This window comes from Orcinus orca, chromosome 16, assembly GCF_937001465.1.
Source record: "Orcinus orca chromosome 16, mOrcOrc1.1, whole genome shotgun sequence".
In the NCBI taxonomy this organism is placed as follows: domain Eukaryota; kingdom Metazoa; phylum Chordata; class Mammalia; order Artiodactyla; family Delphinidae; genus Orcinus; species Orcinus orca.
The window spans coordinates 26,348,386-26,369,863 of record NC_064574.1 but is presented as its reverse complement, the minus strand read 5'-3'; the positions used below and the strand labels follow the sequence as shown (position 1 = coordinate 26,369,863).

At 51.1% G+C, this 21,478-nt stretch overlaps 1 protein-coding gene across 1 annotated transcript; it reads left to right on the top strand.

Annotated features, from left to right (window-relative positions):
- The first annotated feature begins 397 nt into the window (after nucleotides 1-397).
- Nucleotides 398-20,920, top strand: BPIFB1 (BPI fold containing family B member 1). Its single transcript, XM_004272724.2, has 15 exons — nucleotides 398-512; nucleotides 3,099-3,234; nucleotides 3,938-4,045; nucleotides 4,965-5,114; nucleotides 5,883-5,964; nucleotides 8,989-9,052; nucleotides 11,103-11,188; nucleotides 12,190-12,369; nucleotides 13,318-13,371; nucleotides 13,862-14,020; nucleotides 16,123-16,190; nucleotides 17,086-17,131; nucleotides 18,244-18,307; nucleotides 19,260-19,336; nucleotides 20,888-20,920. Exons 1-15 carry the CDS (start codon nucleotides 398-400, stop codon nucleotides 20,918-20,920), a joined length of 1,422 nt encoding a protein of 473 aa, XP_004272772.2.
- The last annotated feature ends 558 nt before the right edge of the window (nucleotides 20,921-21,478 follow it).

Genomic DNA, 21,478 nt, shown 5'->3' with positions numbered 1-21,478 from the left:
CTGAAGAAGCAGAAGTGTTTTGTCCTGAGCACTGTTTTGTCTTGTAAGAAAATAGCTAATATCTTCCAAGTGCTTGCCACGCGAAAGGCACTGTGCCAAATGCTTTCTAGATATTAACTCATTTAATCCCGACTCCATGAAGTAGTGGTTATGATACCCATTTTCCAGAGGAGAAAACTGAGGCACAGAGAGGTTAAGTTGATTGTCTAAGGACACAGAGACCCAGTAGGGCTCCAGAGCCCACTCTATTGACCATCTCACTAAACAGCCTCTCCTGGACTCCATGCCCCAAGTCACCAGGCGCGGTGGGCCTGGCCTGGGTCTCTCTGCCCAGCTAACAGGGCCCTCTATGCTCACCCCAGGTTGTGCCATGGGCCACCTGCCCACCCCCAAGAAGATGGCCAGCCCATGGACCTTCACCTTCCTCTGTGGTTTGCTGGCAGCCAATCTGGTGGGAGCCACCCTCAGCCCTCCTGCGGTTCTCAGCCTCGGCCCAGAAGTCATCGAACAAAGTAAGTCTTGGCTGCCCAAGGCCTCACCACCATAAGGCAAGGGGGCAGGTAAAGCAGCCCTCCAAAGGAGGGAGAGAGTTCCCCATCACTGGGGGTATGCAGGGCACTGTTGGGCTCCCAGGTCTTGGGTGAGACTTGATTGGGTGAGTTACAAAATTGGGGAGTGTCTACGATCCTCAAGAGTCCATGATTCCAAGATCCCCTTCTTCTTAAATTCCACGATTCCCAAACGCACTACTCTGAGGTTCCACGGCCTGCAGAAGGGGTGTGCGGCCACTGCACGCGACGACGCAACTGCCTCTCCGGCGCTCTCACTTAAACCCCTTTGCCAGAGCGCCTCTTCTGAGTTAGACCCAGGGCGCAGCTAGTCTCCAGAGCAAAGACCCTCAGCTGGGAGTCTGGCCGCCTGGGCCACGGGCACAGCTTTACCACGCTCCAGCTCTGTGGCCCTGGTAACTCCCCGAGCCTCGGTTTCCTCCTCTGGAAGAGGGTCCGCCCCCTTACGTTGTTGGGAAGTAACAACAACCTTCTTGTTACAGGAAGTAACAAGAGCTTCATGGCCTCTACAGCTCAGCTTCTCAATCTCAGCACTGCTGACCTTGGGGGCCGAATACCTCTGTTGTGGGTGGCTGTCCTGTGCACTCTAGCTGTTTAGCACCATCCTCGGCCCAGCTGTGACACCAAAAATGTCTCCAGACATTGCCAAGTGTCTCCCAGGGCACATTGCCCCAGTTGAGAACCACTGCTCCAGTGTTGTCCCCTGAGAGGGAGGAAATCAGTGGGCTCTGGAGGTCCCCCTGGAGCAAGTAGAGACCAATCCTCTGTATGCAGTGGGTCTGGGCTGCATCTGGATGGGCAGGGATGGGCCAGGTCCTGCAGGGCCAGACAGGCATTGTGACCAGAGGAGGGAACCCCTAGGAGGGATGGGAAGCAGAGAGCTCTTGACACTCTTTGGGGAGGCATATGTGCCTTGGGCCCACGCTGAATTGCAAGCATGTGGAATTTCAGCCAGAAGGAGCTTGGAGAAGAGCAGCCATTTGGGTTCCCCAGCAGCAGAGTCTGAGTTCAGGAGCCGTGTGCAGGTGGGTTGTCCTGGAGGTGATCCCAGGAAATACCTGCAAGAGAGCGGGAAGCAAGTCAGGTAAGGGGAAGCCAGTTGCCACCGGGAGCTGCAGCTCAGTCCTACTGGGCATCTGTGTTAGTCAGGGCCAGTCAGAAGCAGAAACCACACAGTAAGCCCAACAGATGGGTTTGTATGAAGAATTATCAGCAGGAATTGGAATACTGGAAAATTGGCTAAAAGGAAAAAAATTGAGAACGCCAAATGAGACCCTAGGGATTGGGATGCAGTAGGGAGCTCAAATCCAAGTAATGAAGAAACTTGGAGGAGAGAATCCTCCCCAGAACTCATGGGAGGAGTGTGCTGAAGCCCCTTGAATGGTGGGGAAAGTCCCTGAGCTGTCCAGGGTGAGAGCTGGTCCACGGTTGGCAGGCTGAGGCCACCTGGCAGAGAACTGCCTGCCAAGGAGCAAATGGATTTCTTTGGGGGGCAGCCCCTGGACAAAGGGATTGCTGTTGACTCACTGGGAAGTTGTCCCTGGGTAACTGCCTAGAAGGGAGCTGGGGTGCCCCCAGCACGGGCTGCCCATGGGAGTCCACTCAACTCACAGCCTGAAGCTCTGGGAGGTGATGCCACTGGAGTCTGGCAAGAGGAGCACCAGGGCCAGGAGGAGAAGCTCCTTCCTCCCCCATGTCCCTCCAGAGCCTCTACTGACAGTGCTGAACAGTGCGCCAGCTGGCAGAGGAGGAATATTTACAGGGACCAGCTCCATTGTCACAGGGCAGGCAAAAAGGCCCACTTTGTCTCTGAGAGGCACCAACACACAGGGACTCTGGGATACAGCGTCCCCACGGGGCGGCGACACACCTAAGTCCTCCTGCCCGAGGGTGGAGGGAGCTGGGGTATTTATACACCAGTTCCCGTCAGTCACTGGCTGAGGTTTTCTTCTGGAGCATCAGCTCTCCAGCACTCTGAGCTGCTCTGCACACAAGTCAAATGGGCTCCAGCTGTCAGGAAAAAAAGTCCAACAGTGACCAGAACCCAGGGGTCCTGGCTCTTCCTTTCTCTACTCAGCACCTGGGGCTCTTTGGACAACAGGCCCATAGGATATGGATGTCAGAGAATCATTAGCAAGTGAGTTTCAGCAGCAAAACAGCCCCAAACAAGGCCTTATGAGTTCCCTGCCTCTTGGCTCCAGAGTGTTTGCCCCTGGCTAGGGAGAGAGTTGCAGGTCCATGTGCCGGGTGTCCTGGCCAACACTCCCAGCAGAGGCTGGCAATGTTCAAGGGTGTGAATGGTCCCACCCGTGCCCAGCCACAGTCTTCATGTGAAAGCGACCCATCTGGACCATCGTCCTGCAGGCCACATTTACACAGTGGACATGATCAGCATGGAGCCATCCAGAGCCTCACCTTATATCCCAGTCCACGTAGCCCTGAGTGATGTCCCCTTCCAGCCTGGAGCCCCCACCAAGCCATCCTTCTCGCCCCCCCTGCTGGACCCTAATCCCTGGGATCTGTCTCCAGGGCTGACACAGAAACTGAAGGATCACGATGCTGTCAACACCCTGCGGCAACTGCCGCTGCTCAGTGCCATGAAGAAGGAGTCGGCTGGGGGCATACTCAGCAGCCTGGTGAGGTCCATCCTGAAGCATATCGTCCGGTAAGTGGAGCAGAACCAAGTCGGGAGCTAGCTCTTTGCCCACACATCTGCCCGGGACGTGCTTTGCATGCTCAATCGATCGGTCAACAAGCATTGGTTGGTATCAGCTCTGTGCCTGACCGTGAAGGATGGCTCAAACAAAGCCTCTCCCTCAGAGGCTCCCAGAGGAGTAACAATAACCGTAAGAGAGTGACCCAGGAACCCTAAGGGGGGTGACCTCAGAGGAAGGTCACCTGGTGTGGGAGGGTGAAGGGATAAGGCGATGCTTCTCAGTGGAGGGGACAGGTGAGCCAATGACTCCATGCTCACCAGGAGACAAGAAGAAATGGCATTCCAGGCAGAGGGACTGGCCTGAGGAAAGGCATGGGCAGGGGGAGGTGAGGGTCAGAGTGGCCGGTGCTCAGACCCCAAGGCCAAGAGGGAGAGATCAGCAGGGCCAGGGCTCAGATGGTCTTACAAGTCAGCCCCAGGAGCTTGGATTCATCTCCTAAGTGATGGGGGAGCCATGGAAGTGTTGCGGGCAGGGGAGAGGAGAAGGATGGGGACAAGACCGTGCTGAGGAGGAGTCAGCACACAGGGCTTGGGTCCAGCTGCTGGCTGGGCACTGGGGGGTTGGAGACAGGAAAGATGGAGGGAAGCTGGTCTGGGGACGATGCTCAGTGAACATGAGGCATGAATCTCATCTCTCTCGTGTCCCATCCAGGCTGAAAGTCACCTCAGCCAGCATCCACCAGCTGCAGGTGCAACCCCTACATGATGGCCGGGAGCTGATGATCAATGTTCCCCTGGACATGGTAGCTGGATTCAACACGTGAGTGTCCCCTCAGTCAGGCACAGCTGGCCTGACAGTTTCCTCCACGCATTCTCCCCACCCCCATCCTCCATGCAGGTGTCTGGAAAAGAGAGTTCCAAGCAGAGGAAAGAGCAAGGGCAAAGGCCCTCAGGCAAGAGTGCACTTGCCTTGTTCACAGAACGGAATGAGAGCGGGGAAAGGGGGCAGTGAGGTGGTGCCCCAGTAGGCATCCGGGGCCAGATCGTACAGGGCCTTGTGGGTCAAGGTGAGGACTTGGTTTTACCAAGCGAGATGGGAGCCGTGCAGGGCTCTAAGCAGAGGAGGGACATGACATGATTTCACATTCTTCAAGAAGCCCTCTGGCTGCTGTGTATGGGGGCAAGAGTGGAGACAGGGAGGCTATCCAGAAGCTACTGCAATAATTCAGGAGGAGACAATAATAGCATGGACCGGGGTTTAGGAACAGGAAGGTGGTGAGAAGTAGACAGATTCCAAATATGTCTCGGAGGACACAACAGGATTTCCTGACAGATTGAATGGGGGCTCGGGGTGGGGCGGGAGGAGAGGGGAGATTGAGGGGTCAAGGCAGCATGGAGTGGCCAGCAAACAAAACAGGGAAGATCATGAGAGGAGAGGATTCGGGGAAGGATCCATAGTTCAGTTTGTACATGTTAAACCTGAGATGCCTGTGAGACATTTGAGAAGTGAGTATAAGTTTGGAAGCTACTGACATAGGCAGAGGATTTAAACCAGGAGAGGAATCCAGAAACTGAGCCTGGGACACAATGAAGTCAACAGTTGAGGAGATGAGGAGAACCCAGCAAGGAGCCTGAGAAGGGAGGAGTGAGAGCCAGGAGACAGAGGTGGAAAGCAGGCTTGGCTTGATCCAGCCTGAAGCTGGGATGGAGCTCACAGCATGGGGCTCCTCCACTCCCAGGCCCCTGGTCAAGACCATTGTGGAGCTGCACATGGAGGTGGAGGCCCAAGCCATCATCCACGTGGAGACTAGCGAGAGAGACCACTCCCGCCTGGTCCTCAGCAACTGCTCCAACAGCCACGGGAGGCTGCGCATCAGCCTGCTACATAAGTGAGTGTGACCTCCTCCCACTGGGCTCCTGGCATGCCTGGGAGGGAAGCCAGGTGGTGTCCTGGCCCCATGTTACAGATGGAGAACACTGAAGCCCACAGAAGGAAAAGGACTTATCTCTCCTGACTCCTGATCTGGAGCTCCCTCCAGGAAATCTGTGATGTCAAAGAGAGCTCAAGATATCAAGGGTGAAGTGATAATGATGGGATTTCAGGCATCATGCCAGAAATTGGGGCAAACTTTTGAAGGTGGAGAGGAGGCTCTTTCCTAGGCCCCTCAAACCACACAGGTAGACTAGGGTGGAGCCATGGGTATAAACTATGGAGTCAGGCAAACGTGTCTCCTTCATTTACTGTCCAGGTGACGCTGGGCAAGTCACCTCCCCATGCCTCACCTTCCAGGCCACAGTGAGAGGATTAACAGGGCAGCAGCGCTAAGCACTCAGCTGAGGGCCAGGCACGCAAAAGATGCTCAAAGACATGGTACTTCCCTCCATCTCTCCTTAGCAGGAGAATGGGGGGGATGCCAACTGCCCTCATCCCTGTGTCCAGCACGAATTCCTAAAGACAAGCCCCAGGCCCTGTCCCTGAGAACTGTCTGCCACTGTCTACACCAGGCTCAGGGTCTACCCCAGCCTTGTTTCTAATAGGCCCCGTGCCTTGGGCAAGTTCCTTCCTCCCCTGGACTCAGTCTCCCCTCCTGTAAAACAGGGGAGGGGTGATCATCCCTGACCCTGCCTCATCTCTCTCCTCTTCTCCTCTTGGGAAGGCGCTCCTTCCTGCTCAAGTCCTTAGCTGACAAGGTCATAAGCCTCCTGGTGCCAGCCCTGCCCAAACTGGTGAAAAGCGAGGTAAGTGGAATCAGGGTCTCTCTGGCCTGTGAAGCTTGCTCTCCCTGTGGTTGGGGATGGAACTGCACGCTGGTGCTAAGGGACCTGTGTTTCCTTGAGTGGGAAGCTTCTGGGCTTGGGTCACTCTTTCAGCAGTGGATTCTTGAGATCAAGGTAATGAAACTCCCAAAAGTCAGCCAGGAGACCTTGAACAGTGATGTGCTGATAAACTGCTCACAATTGACTCAGGAGGGGTTGGTTGAAGGAAGGGAGCTCTGATTTGTAACATTTACTGATTTCCTTGATGTAAACACCCCTTCCATTGCCAGTTTCAAGCTACTAGTGTGATGTCACTGAGCAGAGTCAGGAAGAGATGCCTGGTAGCCCACTCTTGTATGGCATTTCCACCATGCAGATACAATAGATGTAAATAAGCTAAGAACAATAGATAACAGCAAAAAAAACCCAAAATAATTAGGAAGTAATGAGTTTTGAGTTTTCATTGGCTTTGATCTTAGCATAACTTATTTAATTGTAAGTTTATACAACTTAATTTTTAATAATGTCAGTTTTAGCACCAAGCTCAGATATTCCTAAAAATTTAACAGTTGGCCCTCGTAAATTGGTCCAAGCTGGCTCGAGCACACCAGGGCCTCACACCATCCTGGTTGTGTCATCAGGGGTTTGTCACCCACCAGGTCTTGTTGCACTTATTTTTCTTATGTTTCTTATTCATAAACACGAATCCATCTCATTTTATATGTCCCTTCAATGTCACAGGTAAACTAAAACTCTATAAGTTGGATTCATCCACCGTGACCATTGATTTTCACTGTAAATTCCAAGATGTGTTCACAACAGTGATTCTCCTGGGGTTAAAAACACCTTGTCAGGGACTTCCCTGGCAGCCCAGTGGTTAAGACTCCACGCTTCAACTGCAGGGAGCGCAGGTTCGATCCCTGGTCATGGGACTAAGATCCTGCATGCTGCACTGCGCTGCATGGCCAAAATGAAATAAATAAATAATAAAAACACCTTGTCAAATAATTAATAAAAAAACTTTTTTGAATGGAAAACACACTATTATAACCAAAACTTTGGGGAAAAAAATACCCATAATCCTTCAACCTTAACTTGGCGGTTATTTTTCCTTTTGCATGTTGTTTTCCAAATCTCCATCCACATGCACTCAGATTTTTATGTGGCTGCACTCGACATCAATATTATTTGATATCCTCTACAGTGTGTCTATTTCCTATGATAGATATGATAATCATAACTATTTTAATAGCTGCACCGTATTTAATACTTCTTAAAACCATTCCAGAGAGCCTTCTGAAAGGACTTTGAAAGTAAATAATTCTGTAAAACTCAGCTTTACTTATGTGAGGTACTTTTTCTCTTAAATTTTTTTTTCTATTTAAAGGTGGCAGTTTCTTCAAGTAGAGCCCAGCTGGAAACTTTTTCCCAGCCTCCAGCAAAATCATATTTTAACTGGCATTATACTTTAATAGCTAAAGATGTGTCTTCCACTAGAAAAGATGGCAAGAACTTGGGATTATAAAATGTTCTTTGCATGATATCTGTTTTTAAGGGTGAAAAGCCAAATAAAGTGAAAACTGGCATTCCATTAATCATCATGGTTTCCCACCATGAATCACTGGATTTGAAACTGCAGTCCTATGAATATTTTACTTGGCATGAAGGGAAAAAGGCGCAGCATGTTTAAATCTGGCAGGAGCCCATCTAGAAAATGCTGATGCCTCTTTCAGTGTAAACATGTGGGTCCCAATCCCAAATGCACATCAGAACCTCTTGGGAAGGCTTTTAAAAATACTGATATCAGGGCTCGACCTGAAAGATTCAGATTTAATTGGCCTGGTGGGGCCCTGGTATCCCAGAGGATCCTAGCTGCCCCAGAGGAGGATTCTAATATGTAGCCAGGGTTGAGACCCAGGAGTGGAACTGAAGGAAGGGGAATTGTGGGAGAAGACGCAGAGGGTGCCAGCGACACCCTTCCCATGAGGAACAGGCAGTGAATGCTGGGAGTCTCTGAGCTCAACTCCTCCATCCTTCCTGGGTTCAGGGTTGGCAAAGCAGCTGGAGCAGGGAACAGGATTTTCATAGGAAAAATTAACATTCGTCAAAGTGCATTGTCATTTCTCGAGAGTAGCAATGGGTGGTCAATCAGAAGGTTCTTCACTGGGGAAATTGTACCTAAGACAAAATGACAAAATCTCAGAGCACTGCCCTGGAAAACAGGCTGCCTAGAGCAGAGAACAAGGCGTTTGGGCCCCATGGTCAAGTAAGCCAATTGTTTAACTTCCTGCCCAAGAAGAACAGCTCAGGCCAGAGGTTGTGACTATGGACATTTGGGCCCCCTAATTCTTTGTTGTGGCGGCCGTCCTGTGCATTGAGGGATGTTTAGTAGCATCCCTGGCCTCCCCCTACTAGATGCCAGTAACACTCCCCCTAAACTGTGACAACTGAAAATGCCTTCAGAAATTTCCAAATGTCTCTTGGGAGACAAAATCCTCCCCTGCTGAGAACTGCTGCAATTTTGAGGGGAGAAGAGTTTGGGGGGCAAAGAGATATGTTGGAGCTAGAAACCCACAGAGATTGTTCGCAAGTCTGGTTGGGTCTGTCTTGCTGGCCTGTATTCTAACCTGACACGTGGAAGGAAGTCAGTACCTAGTGTTGACTCAAGAAGTGAATGAAGGAACGCATTCTCCATTTCCCTCCTATGGAAACGTGGGCTCTTGTGAACACGATGAGTCTGAGGGGAGGACAGCTGACAGGACAGGCACACCCTGGACACAGGGCAAGGGACAAACCATTGCAAAAGATGCCAAGTGACACCAGAGGCTGTGACGGGCTCTGAGCAGCGGTGATGGCTGGGGACGTAGATGCTCAAGCCCATGGGTGAAAATCTGGCTGGCCATGGGCACAAGGATGGGACTCAGCTCAGGAGAGCTGGGCATGGGTCACTGTGGGGCTATGTGCTGGCCCCTGGCTGATGGAGGCCCTGCATTTGTGCTGTTGCAGCTGTGCCCTGTGATCGAGGCAGCCTTTGAGGACATGCGTGAGGACCTCCTGAACCTGACGAAGGGTAGGTGCGCCGCTCTCTCATACCTTTCTCCTTGACTGCTGAGCTGGCCTCCAGGCCCTGGCCCTGCCCAAGGCAGGCCTCCCCCCATCAGGCTTGAGCAGCAACTTGGCCCAGGAGCAAGTGAGACAAGAATCATCTGATCCCTGCCCAGGATGAGCAGACAGGAAATCACCACAGCTGTGACTTCATGAGCACACAGTATGTGCAAGGTTCTATGTGAGCCAGTGGGCGCCCCAGATAAACGCAAGTTCAAATCCCAGTTCTGCCACTGATTTGCTCCATGGCTTTGAAAAAGCCAACTCCACCTCCTTATTCTGTTTCCTCATCTATAAAATGGGGTTTATGCAGCCCTACCTCACAGAATTGTTAGTGAGGCTTAAAAGTTTATGGGAAAGTTCCAGATACATAGCAGGTTCTCTGCCTGGCACAGAGAGGTGCTTACAGATGTGTGCTGGATGGATGGATAGATGGATGGATGGATGGATGATCAGAGACTACTATGGCCTACTAGGGAAGAAATAAATTGTATCCTCAGATCACTCACAGTGAAATTCTGAGTTCTTGGACCCCTCAGAGAGGGAACTGGTAGGAAGAAGAAAATTCTACCATCTACTCTTTTGGGATCTGAAGAGGTTCATTCAAAGCCCCCAGAGAGGAGTGGAAAGAAGAGAATGGAATCAATAGGCATTCAGCACCCATAGAGCACCTGCTTTGGGCCAAGCCCTTGGGCTGAGTGTTTTATATACACTATCTTACTGACTCCTCAGACAACTCCATGAAGTGGAGTGGATCATTACCCCACTTCACAGATAAGGAAACTGAGGCTCAGAAATGAAATCATTTGTCCAAGTCCACAGAGGAAATTAATGATAGGGGAAGGCTTTAACCCAATTCTTCAAGTTCCAAGTCTGGTTTAATTCAGATTTGAGCCAACTTTACTAGGTACCAGTCCTGTACAACCTATGAGGCAGGTATACTACTCTATCCCCATTTTAAGATGAGGAAACTGAGGTTCAGAGGCAGGAAGAGGCTAGCCAAGGCTGCTGGGGCTCCAACCCAAGTCTGTCCGGCTTCCCTGCTCCCCAGGGGCAGGGCAGGAGGCCTCCCCGAGGAGTAGGCAGACCAACGACCAGCTCCCCGCCCGCCTCTGCGCCCCTCCCTTGTCCTCTCCATTTTCCGCCCGGGCACATGAGACGCCACCGCCATCTGGCGGCCAAGTGGGGAATCCCAAGGCAAACGCACGCAATCCCTAGCACAGACCCAGACCCTGGGGGGGCGTGCAGATCAGTCTGGTGGGGGAGGTAGACAGGTATAAGCAGTAGGTCAGTTTTGTTCCAAACCAGAACGTTGACATAGGACCGACTGGGTTCAGCTCCTTTCACAGTATGCCCTTGAGCAAGTCACTTCACTTCCGTGAGCCTTGCTTTCCCCATCTGTAAAATGAGGGTAATTGTAGGACCTACTTCCTAAGGTTATTGTGAGGATTCCATGAGCTAACACATGTAAAAGTTTAACACATTACCTGGTGCTTGATATATGCTCAATAAATGTCAGTCAGTATCATCATCATTTTTTTTTTTTTTTGATGTTGCGGATAGGAGTTTATTAATTAATTTATTTATTTTTGCTATGTTGGGTCTTCATTTCTGTGTGAGTGCTTTCTCTAGTTGTGGCAAGCGGGGGCCACTCTTCATCGCAGTGCGCGGGCCTCTCACTATCGTGGCCTCTCTTGTTGCGGAGCACAGGCTCCAGACGCGCAGGCTCAGTAGTTGTGGCTCATGGGCCTAGTTGCTCCGTGGCATGTGGGATCCTCCCAGACCAGGGCTCGAACCTGTGTCCCCTGCATTAGCCGGCAGATTCTCAACCACTGCGCCACCAGGGAAGCCCCATCATCATTTTTATCATGGTCCTTATCAACATCATCATTACGCCTGCCCCTCCCCTTACTCCACCTCATGCAATAATGCTGTCCCAGCCCAAAGCAGCCCCAAACCATCCCATCCAATACTGTCCTCCGCCCTCACAGAACTTTCTTCTTCTCCCTGAGCAGTGCCTGTTTCTCTCAACTCTGACCATCTGGAGTTTGACTTTATGTCTCCTGCCATCGACCATAATGTTGTTCATCTCATCCTGGGGGTGAGTGTCATGGGACCTCAAGGAGAAAGTGGGGACATCACTGCCCTTCTCTGACCCCCAAGGGTCAGACACCATGGGTCTGTTTCAGGGGAGAAAAACGCCAGTCACAGTTAGGACACACAGGCTGATTTAGAAGAATCTCAACAGGCTGAATGTGTCCCATGTAAACCATTCTGATGGAGAAAAATCAGCAGCTGGAAGCCACACACAGAACATGGACCCCAGTGACCTGATTTCCTCCAACCCTGATTTTTCCAGTCAGGGTCCAGATTGTGTGGGGTTCTTGGCCTTTCTTGCAGGCAAGCCCCTTCCATTCCTCAAATATCTGGTGACCTTGAACAAGAGCCCAGGATGGAGACACATCATTGAGGATCACACAGACCTAAGTTTCTCTCCCACCTGCACAGCTCCCTGGTGTGTGACTTTGGGCAAGTTTCTTCACCCCTCTAAGCCGCAATTTCCTGATCTGTAAAATGTAATAACAATGGTCACCAAGGAGAGGAAGAAATGAGGCTGCATGGGGCCTGGCAAGAAACCAATAACCATCAGTTCTCTATAAAATGTGGAGTCTCCCACCCACACTGGGGCTGGACGCCCTCAGGGACCAGTTCAAGCAACGGAGCGTGAATCTCAGACCAGTTTTCATGGATCCTTGGAAAACAGCAGCATCAAACATTTCCATCCGTTCTGTTGCAGTCTTGAATTTTCCCTTCATCTAAAGGGTTTGTGAGGTATCTGAGATGTTGAAACCTAAATGCCACATAAGACATCTAGATTTTTTAAAAATCAGAGATTACCTGAGGGGTGCAAGTGCAGTAGATGTTGCTAGGCACCTGAGATAAGTCATCATCTACAGCAAAGCACTGAATGCCAGGCTGAGTTTCCTGGCAGCAAATGCAAAAAGGGAAACAAGCTGAATGGTGTCATTTCCTTCTAGGTTATTACTGGATACGTCGTGGAGTTAAAGTTCCCAGACAACTTTCTGCTCTGTGTCTCCTTAGGCCAAGTTGGTGGACTCGGAAGGAAAGGTGACTAAGCTGTTCAATGACAGTGTGGATTCCCTGAATCTGCCCTCCCTATACCACAGCCCTTTCAGCCTCACCATGAGGAAGGATATAGTGAATGCTGCAGTAGCTGCCTTGCTCCCTCCAGAAGAACTCACGGTCCTGTTGGACTATGTGGTAAGCCTCAGCATGGGACAGAGCGTGAAGCCACCTCTGCCGCATTATGGGCATTTCCTGAATCAACGGGGACACAAGGACCCCTAAGCAGGCACCATCTGTCAGGCTCAGCTTACATACCTCCAGTGATGGAGAGCTCACTCCCTTATCGAACAGACCCTGACTCTGATATGTAACTCCAAAGCTGAAAACCTCCCTGTAACATCCAGCACCAGTCCTAGTTCTGCCCTCCTGGAACCTGAAATGCCTGCTTCCTCTACCAAATAACAGGCCTGTCCAAAGGGCATTTTAGATTCTGACTGGCCCTGGGATGGTGATTGCACCACCGCCGTCCACTGCAGGACCCACGGCAGACATCACTAATCTCTCGGGGCCCTCCTTCCTGTTGACCCTGGATGCCGACACAGCCGCAGAATCCTGATCAAACCAGCACAGCAGAAAACCACCCCTAGTCAACTGGAGTGTGCCACCTCACCGGGGTGACCGATGGGGAAATCGAGGCCCAGAAGGGGATAGGGTTGGCCCAAAGTTAGGGGAGTGGGACAGGACTTCAGGTCAGCTGACAGACAAGAGATCACCAAGATCTCGGGGATTAGAAGTCAGGGGTGAGGAGCTGGGATGACAAGAAAAGGGGAGTGGTCACCAGCAACCACATTCATGACTATAGTAAGAATTCGGTCGCTTCTCTATGTCCTCAGAACAGGGAGCCAGCCGCCCACAGACCCACGAGCACCACCAACCCACAATAAAAGTCCAGGCTGGCGGGGACTTCATTCTCCACAGCCGCTGACATAGGGGATGTTTCCCACCAGGGACAGACATGTGCACTGGACCACCAGGTCCTCCCAGCTTTTCTGGGGTTTGGGGGAATCCCAGCAGTGGGGCTGCTGGGGGTGTGTCTCCCCTCTCCCCACCAGCGGACCTGCTCTGGCTTCCTCTCTTCCTTAGCTTCCTGAGACGGCCCGCAGGCTGAAGTCAAGCATCAAGGTGATCAGTGAAAAGGTTGGTCCATTTGCCATCTGCAGCATGAAGGGTGTTTGCTGTGGTCTGTCTACTGGCCTCTGGGGAGTAAAGTACGTGTGGAACTGCTCTGTCCTTCGAGCACTGGTGACTGTAACAGACTGGTCCCAGTCCTCACGGATATTTCAATCTAACAGGACAGTTTGACCTGAATCAAATAATTACACAGATAATAATTCAGTTACAAGTGTGGTGACAAAGGACAGATTCTAGGGGTTATGAGAGCACTACTGGGGCACCTGATAGAGTCTGGGAGATTAGGAAGGGCTTCCCTGAAGGGAAAAGTATTCCAGATATAGGGAGAAGCAAAACCAAAGGCTGTGAGATGGGGAGAGCAACAGTCTATTCCAAGATCTGAGGAAGCAGGGAGTCCAGGAAGGTTGACAGTGGCCAGACCACATGGGGCTGCATGGGGCCGGCAGGCCATGGTGAGGCACTTGGGAGGTCACACGTGGGTCTGATGTCCTTTCAGGCAGCAAATCAGCTGGGGCGCACACAAATCGTGAAGATCCTGACTCAGAAGACCCCAGAGCTCCTTGTGGACCAGGGCCATGCCAAGGTGGCCCAACTGATCATGCTGGAAGTATTTGCCACCAATGAAGCCTACCGCCCCTTCTTCACCCTGGGCATTGTGAGTTCAGTTGTCTGAGACGTTGGCAGCAACCTGGGGGACACCCCTGTCCACTGTTCCTGTTCACCCCTCTTGCTTTGCTAAACCTTTCCACCACTCTTTTTATCTCAGAGGGATAGGGGAAGGGAATTCTGAACCAAGAATCAGGAGATTTGGGGGCCCAGCTCTTTATTAGTCAGGATCTTTGGGCAGAAATTTAATTCACATGCACAAAATGAATTCTATTAGCTCATATAACTGAAAAGTCTAGATCAAGATAGCTTCAGGAATAGCTGGATCCAGGCGTTCAAGCAATGTCATCTTCATTCTTCTCTCTTCCCTTGTTTTTCTTTGTGCTACCTTCATCCTCAGGCAGGTTATCCCTTCATGGAAGTGCCCCCAAGCTACATCAGGCTTACAACCTATCCGCTTGGCAACCCCAATGGAAAAGCTTCTCTTTCCCAGTAGTTCCAGCAGAACTTCCAAACCTGACTCTCATTGGCTGAGTTAGGGTCAAATGCCCACTCATGAACCAACCAGTGTGGCCAGAAAAACGAAGTATGTAAATTTTCTGAGCTGGGACACACACACACAAACACACAGGAGTGGGGGATTGGGTTTGGCTCTATCCAAACCACAGGGCTGAGAGGGAAAGGGGTAATTCCTCTTCTGAAATATGAACAGAACTAAATCAGCTCCAAGTAAGTTCTTAACTGATTTTTGCAGTAACCCCAGCAGGTCAGATCTCAGAGCTTCTATATAGGGGGACCCTGTGCGTAAAGGTATGGGGCTGGGAGTCATCAAAGGGCAAGCCCAGTAGGAAGGTATCTTAGATGGGGCCCTTAGAAACAGGCCCGAGACAAAGACTCTTATAAAAGTGATGTATTGGGGGAGAGCTCCCAGGAGAAGGACTGAGCAAGGATGTGGTCTCAGCTGGAGGCTCGCTTCTGCTTCACCCCACAGAGAGCTCTGGAGCATGGCGGCACCACAGAGTCGAGCCCAGGCTGAAACAAGAAGGTTGGCCTTTTGTTCCCCCTTGTCTTTCAGTTGTTGGCCATAACTGTCCCCAGAGTAGGCACAACATAACCTCCCAGCAAGGCCGCTCCGCTCCAGCAAGGGCAGTTTCCCAGACAAGGGGAAGGCTGGGCACTGTTCGCAGCTGCATTCAGCTGAAGAATGATGCCCCACCCAAAAAATGGATCTGAGTGGGCCACCAGCTGCATGCTACAGAGGGCAGGGAGAAGAAAGAGACGAGGCAAGGTTCATGGTTGGGCCCTGGATAAGTGAGGCCGAGGAATCTGGACATCACCTGGTTGTTGGAGGCTAACGTTACACTCTCCTTACAGGAGGGTCGCTGCATGTCCTGTGCAGGCTGTCCACACGCCACGTCAGCGGGCACCATTCACACAACTCCAGGATGCACAGTGCCCTGGTTTTCTGTGTGGGAGGATACTCTGAGCCCCCAACCAGCAGGGGAAGTGGACTGCCCCTGGCCAGCCTCACTCCCTGGGGACTTCCCCTCCATGGCCAATGGCAGGCACTTTTCAAAAGGTCACCAAGCCCAGGCCTGCAGGAGAAGTTTGTTCTCTGGGTGCAGCTGCCCTGGAGCTGGAGCCTGGCACTTGGGCTCACCCCAGCCCATGGGTCAAGATGATGGATATCTTCGGCACCTGCGTTTCAGGCCTGGCTTAGTTTCTGACCTTTCCAATAATAATAACCGGTTAAGATTTACCATCCTGTCTGCCCCTCAGTTTCCTCACCTCTACAATGGGGTAATAATAGGACTCACTTCACAAGAGTCGTGAGGATCAAAGGAGATGATCAGATAAAGCTCTTAAAACACCACCTGACACACAGTGAGGGCTCTGTGTGTATTGGCTACTGTCATCATTGTCATGATCAGTAATCCTCTGTGCAGTCTCTTCAATGGGGAGTGGGTACAGGTACCAGCCCAACAAAGAAGGAATTTGAGGCCCACAGAGGTCAGACCGTTTCCCAAGGTCACAGCCAACAGCTGAGATTCAGACGGTGTCAGCTTGGTCCCAGAGCCTCCTTGCAGAACCCCACGCTCTACACCTGACACATCCTCTAAATAAATGGGGCCTGGGTTTCTCTTGTTGCAGGAAGCCACCTCAGAAGCTCAGTTTTACACCAGAGGTGACCTACTTATGCTCTACTTTAACAAAATCAGGTAAACATGAAAATCACTGTGAAGATTCTGCTGATGAAAATGAGTCCTGTCTGGTGACCACTGGTTTCTTTAAACACCCAGTGTTTTGAGCCTCTGGGGTGACAGTGTGAGTGAAGCCTGCTTCAGGACAAGCAGAAAGGCTGTCTTGCCGGGTCTGTCCTACTGTCAAGGACGGAGTGTGAGAGAAAGCAGAGGGACATGGCCTTGCAGCAGTCACGGGGCAGGCTGACCCTGGCCACGCGGGAAGGGGCCGCCCAGCACCATCCCCTCGGCCTGGGGCAGCCCATTTTGGACACCAAGAAAGTGGCAGTGACAGTCATGCCCAGATGCTGAGCCCCCACGGAGCCCAGCCCAGCAGCACACGGCTCCCGCTGCCTCCTACAACCCTGCCTGTCCTCCCCTCATCCCACCACCCTCCAGCTGCCCCAAAGGGAGTTCAGGGGTTGCAAACTGGAGCCTCCTGGGACAAATCAAGCCCATGGATGTGTTTCCATCAGCTCACATAGGGTTAGGTTTTTTAATATAAATTAGTCGCCAACATATACAAATCAGAATATCTGGCCGCCATGGCCTGCATTCCTACATGGCAACAAACAGTGGAGCTAGGAATTAGGTACCCCCTTTAGAAGGAGAAAGAGCTCCTCAGTCCACCATGGTCCTCACTCCTGGGGGTGATCTTTCTGCCTGCTCTTTGGGCAACTATTTGTTTGCTATCTCCCCCTGCTTCCCCCATGCATTACAATGTAAGCTCCATGAAGCAAGGATTTTATTTGGGTCACTGCTGTACATCCAGAGCCTGCACCGTGTCTGGTACACAATAGGTGCTCAGTAAGTAGTTGGTGAATGAATGAATGGGACTCCGAGGGACCAGCCTCATGGGCATCTTCTGTTACAGCTCTGATCAGATTCACCTGATGAACTCAGCCATTGGCCTGTTCAATGTGAGTATGTACAGATTTTCCCTGGGTATGCAGGGGATTGCCAAGGACAGTCCATCTCAGAAGCAGACATTGCCCAGGATTTGCTTTGAACAAGGTCCCCATGGGCAGCCCCATGGTGAGCTGGCCAGCCTCCCCGATCTCAGCTTCAAAGTCCAACCTCCTGGTTCAGGTGTTTACTGAGCACCTACTGTATGCCAGACACAGCTGAGAATACACACATTCACAAACACACAGATACACACAGACTTCCCTTCTGTAAAGTTCTGACCCTAAATCAGAAACAAATCTCCTTTATTCACATCTCATTTTGCTCATATAAACTCACCTCAGTGGTGACCCTGGGCAGCCCCTTCCCCCCAGTCCTCAGTTTCCCTGAGTCAGACTGAATCAGAGATCTCAAATTGGCTGAATCCTGTCTTCTGCTGTGGTGGGGTACTTGTTTCTATGTTTTGGAGAGGGGCAAATTTTTCCACCCTTTTGTTCTTTTAATTTTTTTTGACAATTTTTTTTTTTTTTTTTTTTTGCGGTACGCGGGTCTCTCACTGCTGTGGCCTCTCCCGTTGCGGAGCACAGGCTCCGGACGCACAGGCTCAGCGGCCATGGCTCACGGGCCCAGCTGCTCCGCGGCATGTGGCATCTTCCCGGACCGGGGCACAAACCCGTGTCCCCTGCATTGGCAGGCGGACTCCCAACCACTGCGCCACCAGGGAAGCCCGACAAATATTTTTTAATGGGGAGGTTTCCACATGAAAATCAGGACTTCTGGCTTCCCTTGAGAAGTCAAAAACTCGGGAAACAGGGTGAAATTCCCTTGGAGAATTCTGCTGAAACAGAGCGGTGGAGCCCTTGAGATTGGGGGCGAGGGATGCATCCCACAAACGTACGCCAGTCCCCTACCTGCTGGATCTAGGGTCACCTGGTTTGTGCCCCACCCCTCCCCCCACAGCCTGTCTTGTCCATGGAGCCCTTGCAGTTCTGACCAGTCAGGAAACCTGAGATTCAGCATCTCCACCAGCTGCCCTCGCCACAGGGCGGGACTGTGCCCATCCTAGCAATGGCTGGGAGGACTTCAGATTCTCAGCCAGGGTGATGGGGCCCCTTCTCTTTCACAGCCTGAACTTCTGAAAGACTTCACCACCAAGATCCTTGCCTCCGTCCTGCTGCCAAACGAGAACGGTGCGTCCCTTTGCTGTCCATCCCCCTGGTCCCCAGGGCATTGAGGGCAGGTGCTTTACTTCTCCTGCCTGTGTCTCCATTTGGGGCCCCTTTCATTTATTTTCCACCTATCCTCAGAGCCTAGTTCTAATTCTGCCTCCTCCAGGAAGCCTTCCAGGTCACCCACCTGGAAATAAGCTTTCCCATCTCCAGCATCCCAGCCCAATTCCTTCACTCATGCCAGAGCCTAGGCATGCATGGCAATGCCCCAGGCTCACAGGGCTGACAGCAGGAGAGAGACAGAGGTGGAAACAGACAACTAGAGCACACCCAATGTGCCTCCGATAGACCCGGGCTCAAGTGCCGATTCCCCTTCTTGCTGGCTGCCTTGCCTTGGACAAGCTGCCTTATCATCCTGAGCCTCAGTTTCTCCCTCTGTAAAATGTGAAAATAAGAGCACCTTCCTCAGAGGCATAAAGGAGAAGATGTGTGTATGGGGGCAGAGAGGGGGCGCCTGACACAGTCAGTGTTCAACAGTTCTTAGCCTTTGCTGTTGTTGGCTGTTATTTGTGTCAGTAGTGGAGGAAGCCAAGAGAAAAGGTTGGAATTATTCCCGTTCAGCCCCAGGTCTTGGGGATGGGGAGAATTTGTAACCTCTGACTTTTGTCATGTCTTTGTTTTATTAGAGTAAGAAATCTCAAAGTATAGGCACGTGTTGTGGATGATGGGAGGCCCTGATCTTTCTTGAGCAGGAGCAGGAGAGGATGTGAGGGTACCTTTAGGAGCAGCCAGAAGCTGGGGCTGGAGACAAAAAATGGGGAGATGAGGCTGGGTGGACGCTAGGGCTGGAGAACAGGGAGAGGCAAAAGGGGCAGTCTGAGTCGGGAGTGCCACGTCGAGGAACTGTGAGCCTCCCACAGCTGCCCAATCCCACCCCAGGCCCACCATTCTCTGACCACACTTGTGATTTCAGGCAAATTAAGATCCGGGATCTCAGTGTCAATGGTGAAGGCCTTGGGATTTGAGGCAGCTTCGTGGTCTCTGACAGAGGTGAGTGGGGTTAAACATACAGTCGCAGGGAGAGCCCAGGGATGGGAGGTGGGTGCTGCTCTCCAATCCTCGTCCCTCTGGTCACTTATGGGGGACCTTGGGCAAGTCCCTTCTCTCTCAGGGCCTCATGTCCTCAACTGTAAGCGGAAGAGGATGGCTGTCCTAGCCTGGAGTCATAAACCTCCAGCCTTTTCTATCTTACCTGTCATCCCACCTGGCAGAGGGAAGGGTAGGAGGCTTTGTTAACTGGCTTCAAAGGCAAGTTGACATTTGACTCATTTTCAGCTGCCCACCCTCAAAAACTGTGTCCATGCTTCAGCTGGCTTTGATGGAGAATTATGACAGCATACTGTGCATGATACCCAGGCTGGGTCTAGACTCAGGGACCAGAGGACCAGTTCAAATGCTAACTCTGCCTCTCTCTCTAGCCAGGGGCCCTCAGGCAGATCCTTTGGCCTCTCTGAGCCCAGGTTCCTTACCCATAAAACCAGCAGGTGTCTAAATATACAGGCCAGCCATGCACTAATGAACTATATACAATGATTCAATTATAATATAAGCAGTTTATCTAAGACACATACTGCATTTAATTCATGTTGGATGGACACAACAGGTGTCCATCCAACTGGGTGGCTGCAGCTTAGTATATCTCATGTATCTCTTATTAGGGGGCATTTAGCAACTGTCCTTTTATTTTTTTTAATCAAGTTGCAAAGCATCATTTGCAGTTCGGGTTAGAAAGGTATCATTTCACGCTTTGGATCTGCTTTTTCCAAATTTCCTGTTTTGCTCTATTAATTTGTTTTGGACTAGCAGCACACTGATATCCTTTTTATAGCCTTACAATGTAATATGTTTTAAAATCTAGTCAAAGGAATGAATAAATGGATAGATTTGAGGGAATTCCCTGGCGGTCTAGTGGTTAAGACTCCGTGCTTTCACTGCCAAGGGCCCAAGTTCAATCCCTGGTGGGGAACTAAGATCCCACAAGATGCGCAGCATGGCCCCCCAAAAAAGGATAGATTCGAGATTAAACAAGTATGGCTTTTAAAAAGTTAATGGTAGAATCTAGGTGATGAGTATACAAGTGTTCACTATAAAATTCTTTCAACTTTGCTGTATATTTGAAAATTATCATAATAGAATGTTGGGGGAAATCTAATAGGTTACATTCCTTGTATCACACTTAGTTTCCTCAAAAAAGGCAGACTTGTTAAAAATTTAGCTGCCTGGGACCCAATGGATACAGCCAGGAATCTACATTTTCCAAAACTTCTTGGGAGTTTTGTTGATCTGCTGGGCCTGGGGACAACAGTCCTATATAATCCCAGACTTTGCACCCACATACTTTACCTGTGCCCCAGGCCCCTGCATGGTGTCACTGTTCACACACAAACGCTCCTGCTCTGATCCTCCCAAGAATTTTTTATGAGTGAGTTCAAGGTCATGACCCCCAATACCAGCAGTCACCTTGTGGAGGATAAACTAGCATAAACCACAAAAGGGCAGAATGTTAAAAAAACTTTTTTGACTTTTCTCCTCCAATTCCAGGATGCCCTTGTGGTCACCCCGGCCTCCTCGTAGAACCTCAGACCATTTTCCTCTCTCCCAGTGAAGACTTGCACTGGAAGTGTGGAAGCCAGCTCTGTAGACTGGCCCTCTCTGCAATAAATAAACTTGTCTGTGACTCCTGCAGTCTGGAGTGTGTCTTTGTCCCAACTCAGAGGTCATTTTGCCCCTGGCAGGCTTAGGGACTGGACATCCAAGCCACATCTAGGTCATGTTCAGGCACATCTGAGCCAATCTGAGCCATGTCCAAGACATGTCTTGGTGATATCAAAACACACGTGGACAAGGTCCAAGGTTTTGGCCACCTCCCTGAGCGACAGGAATAAAAAAGCCAGTTGCCCCCTCCTGCCTTCCACGTCAGCTTCTAGACCACCTATGGTTGGACAACCTCTCTGGTGGGTACGCACGTTGTGTTGATCTTGGTGATGTGGTGGGTCGGGGGCTCGCTGAACAGTGTGACTCTGGAGGCAGGATTTGAGTTCTGGCCTGGACCCCTCAGTGGTTGCTTGACCCTAAAATATGGCTCCCCGTCTCTGGGCCTCCGCTTCCTTCTCTGTAAAATGGGGAGAATCT

Coding starts and splice junctions, on each gene's coding strand:
- BPIFB1 (XM_004272724.2), top strand. CDS start 398: ATGGCCAGCCCATGGACCTTCACCTTCCTCTGTGGTTTGCTGGCAGCC. Junction 4,046..4,964: donor ATGGTAGCTGGATTCAACAC/GTGAGTGTCCCC, acceptor CTCCACTCCCAG/GCCCCTGGTCAAGACCATTG. Junction 11,189..12,189: donor TTGTTCATCTCATCCTGGGG/GTGAGTGTCATG, acceptor GTGTCTCCTTAG/GCCAAGTTGGTGGACTCGGA.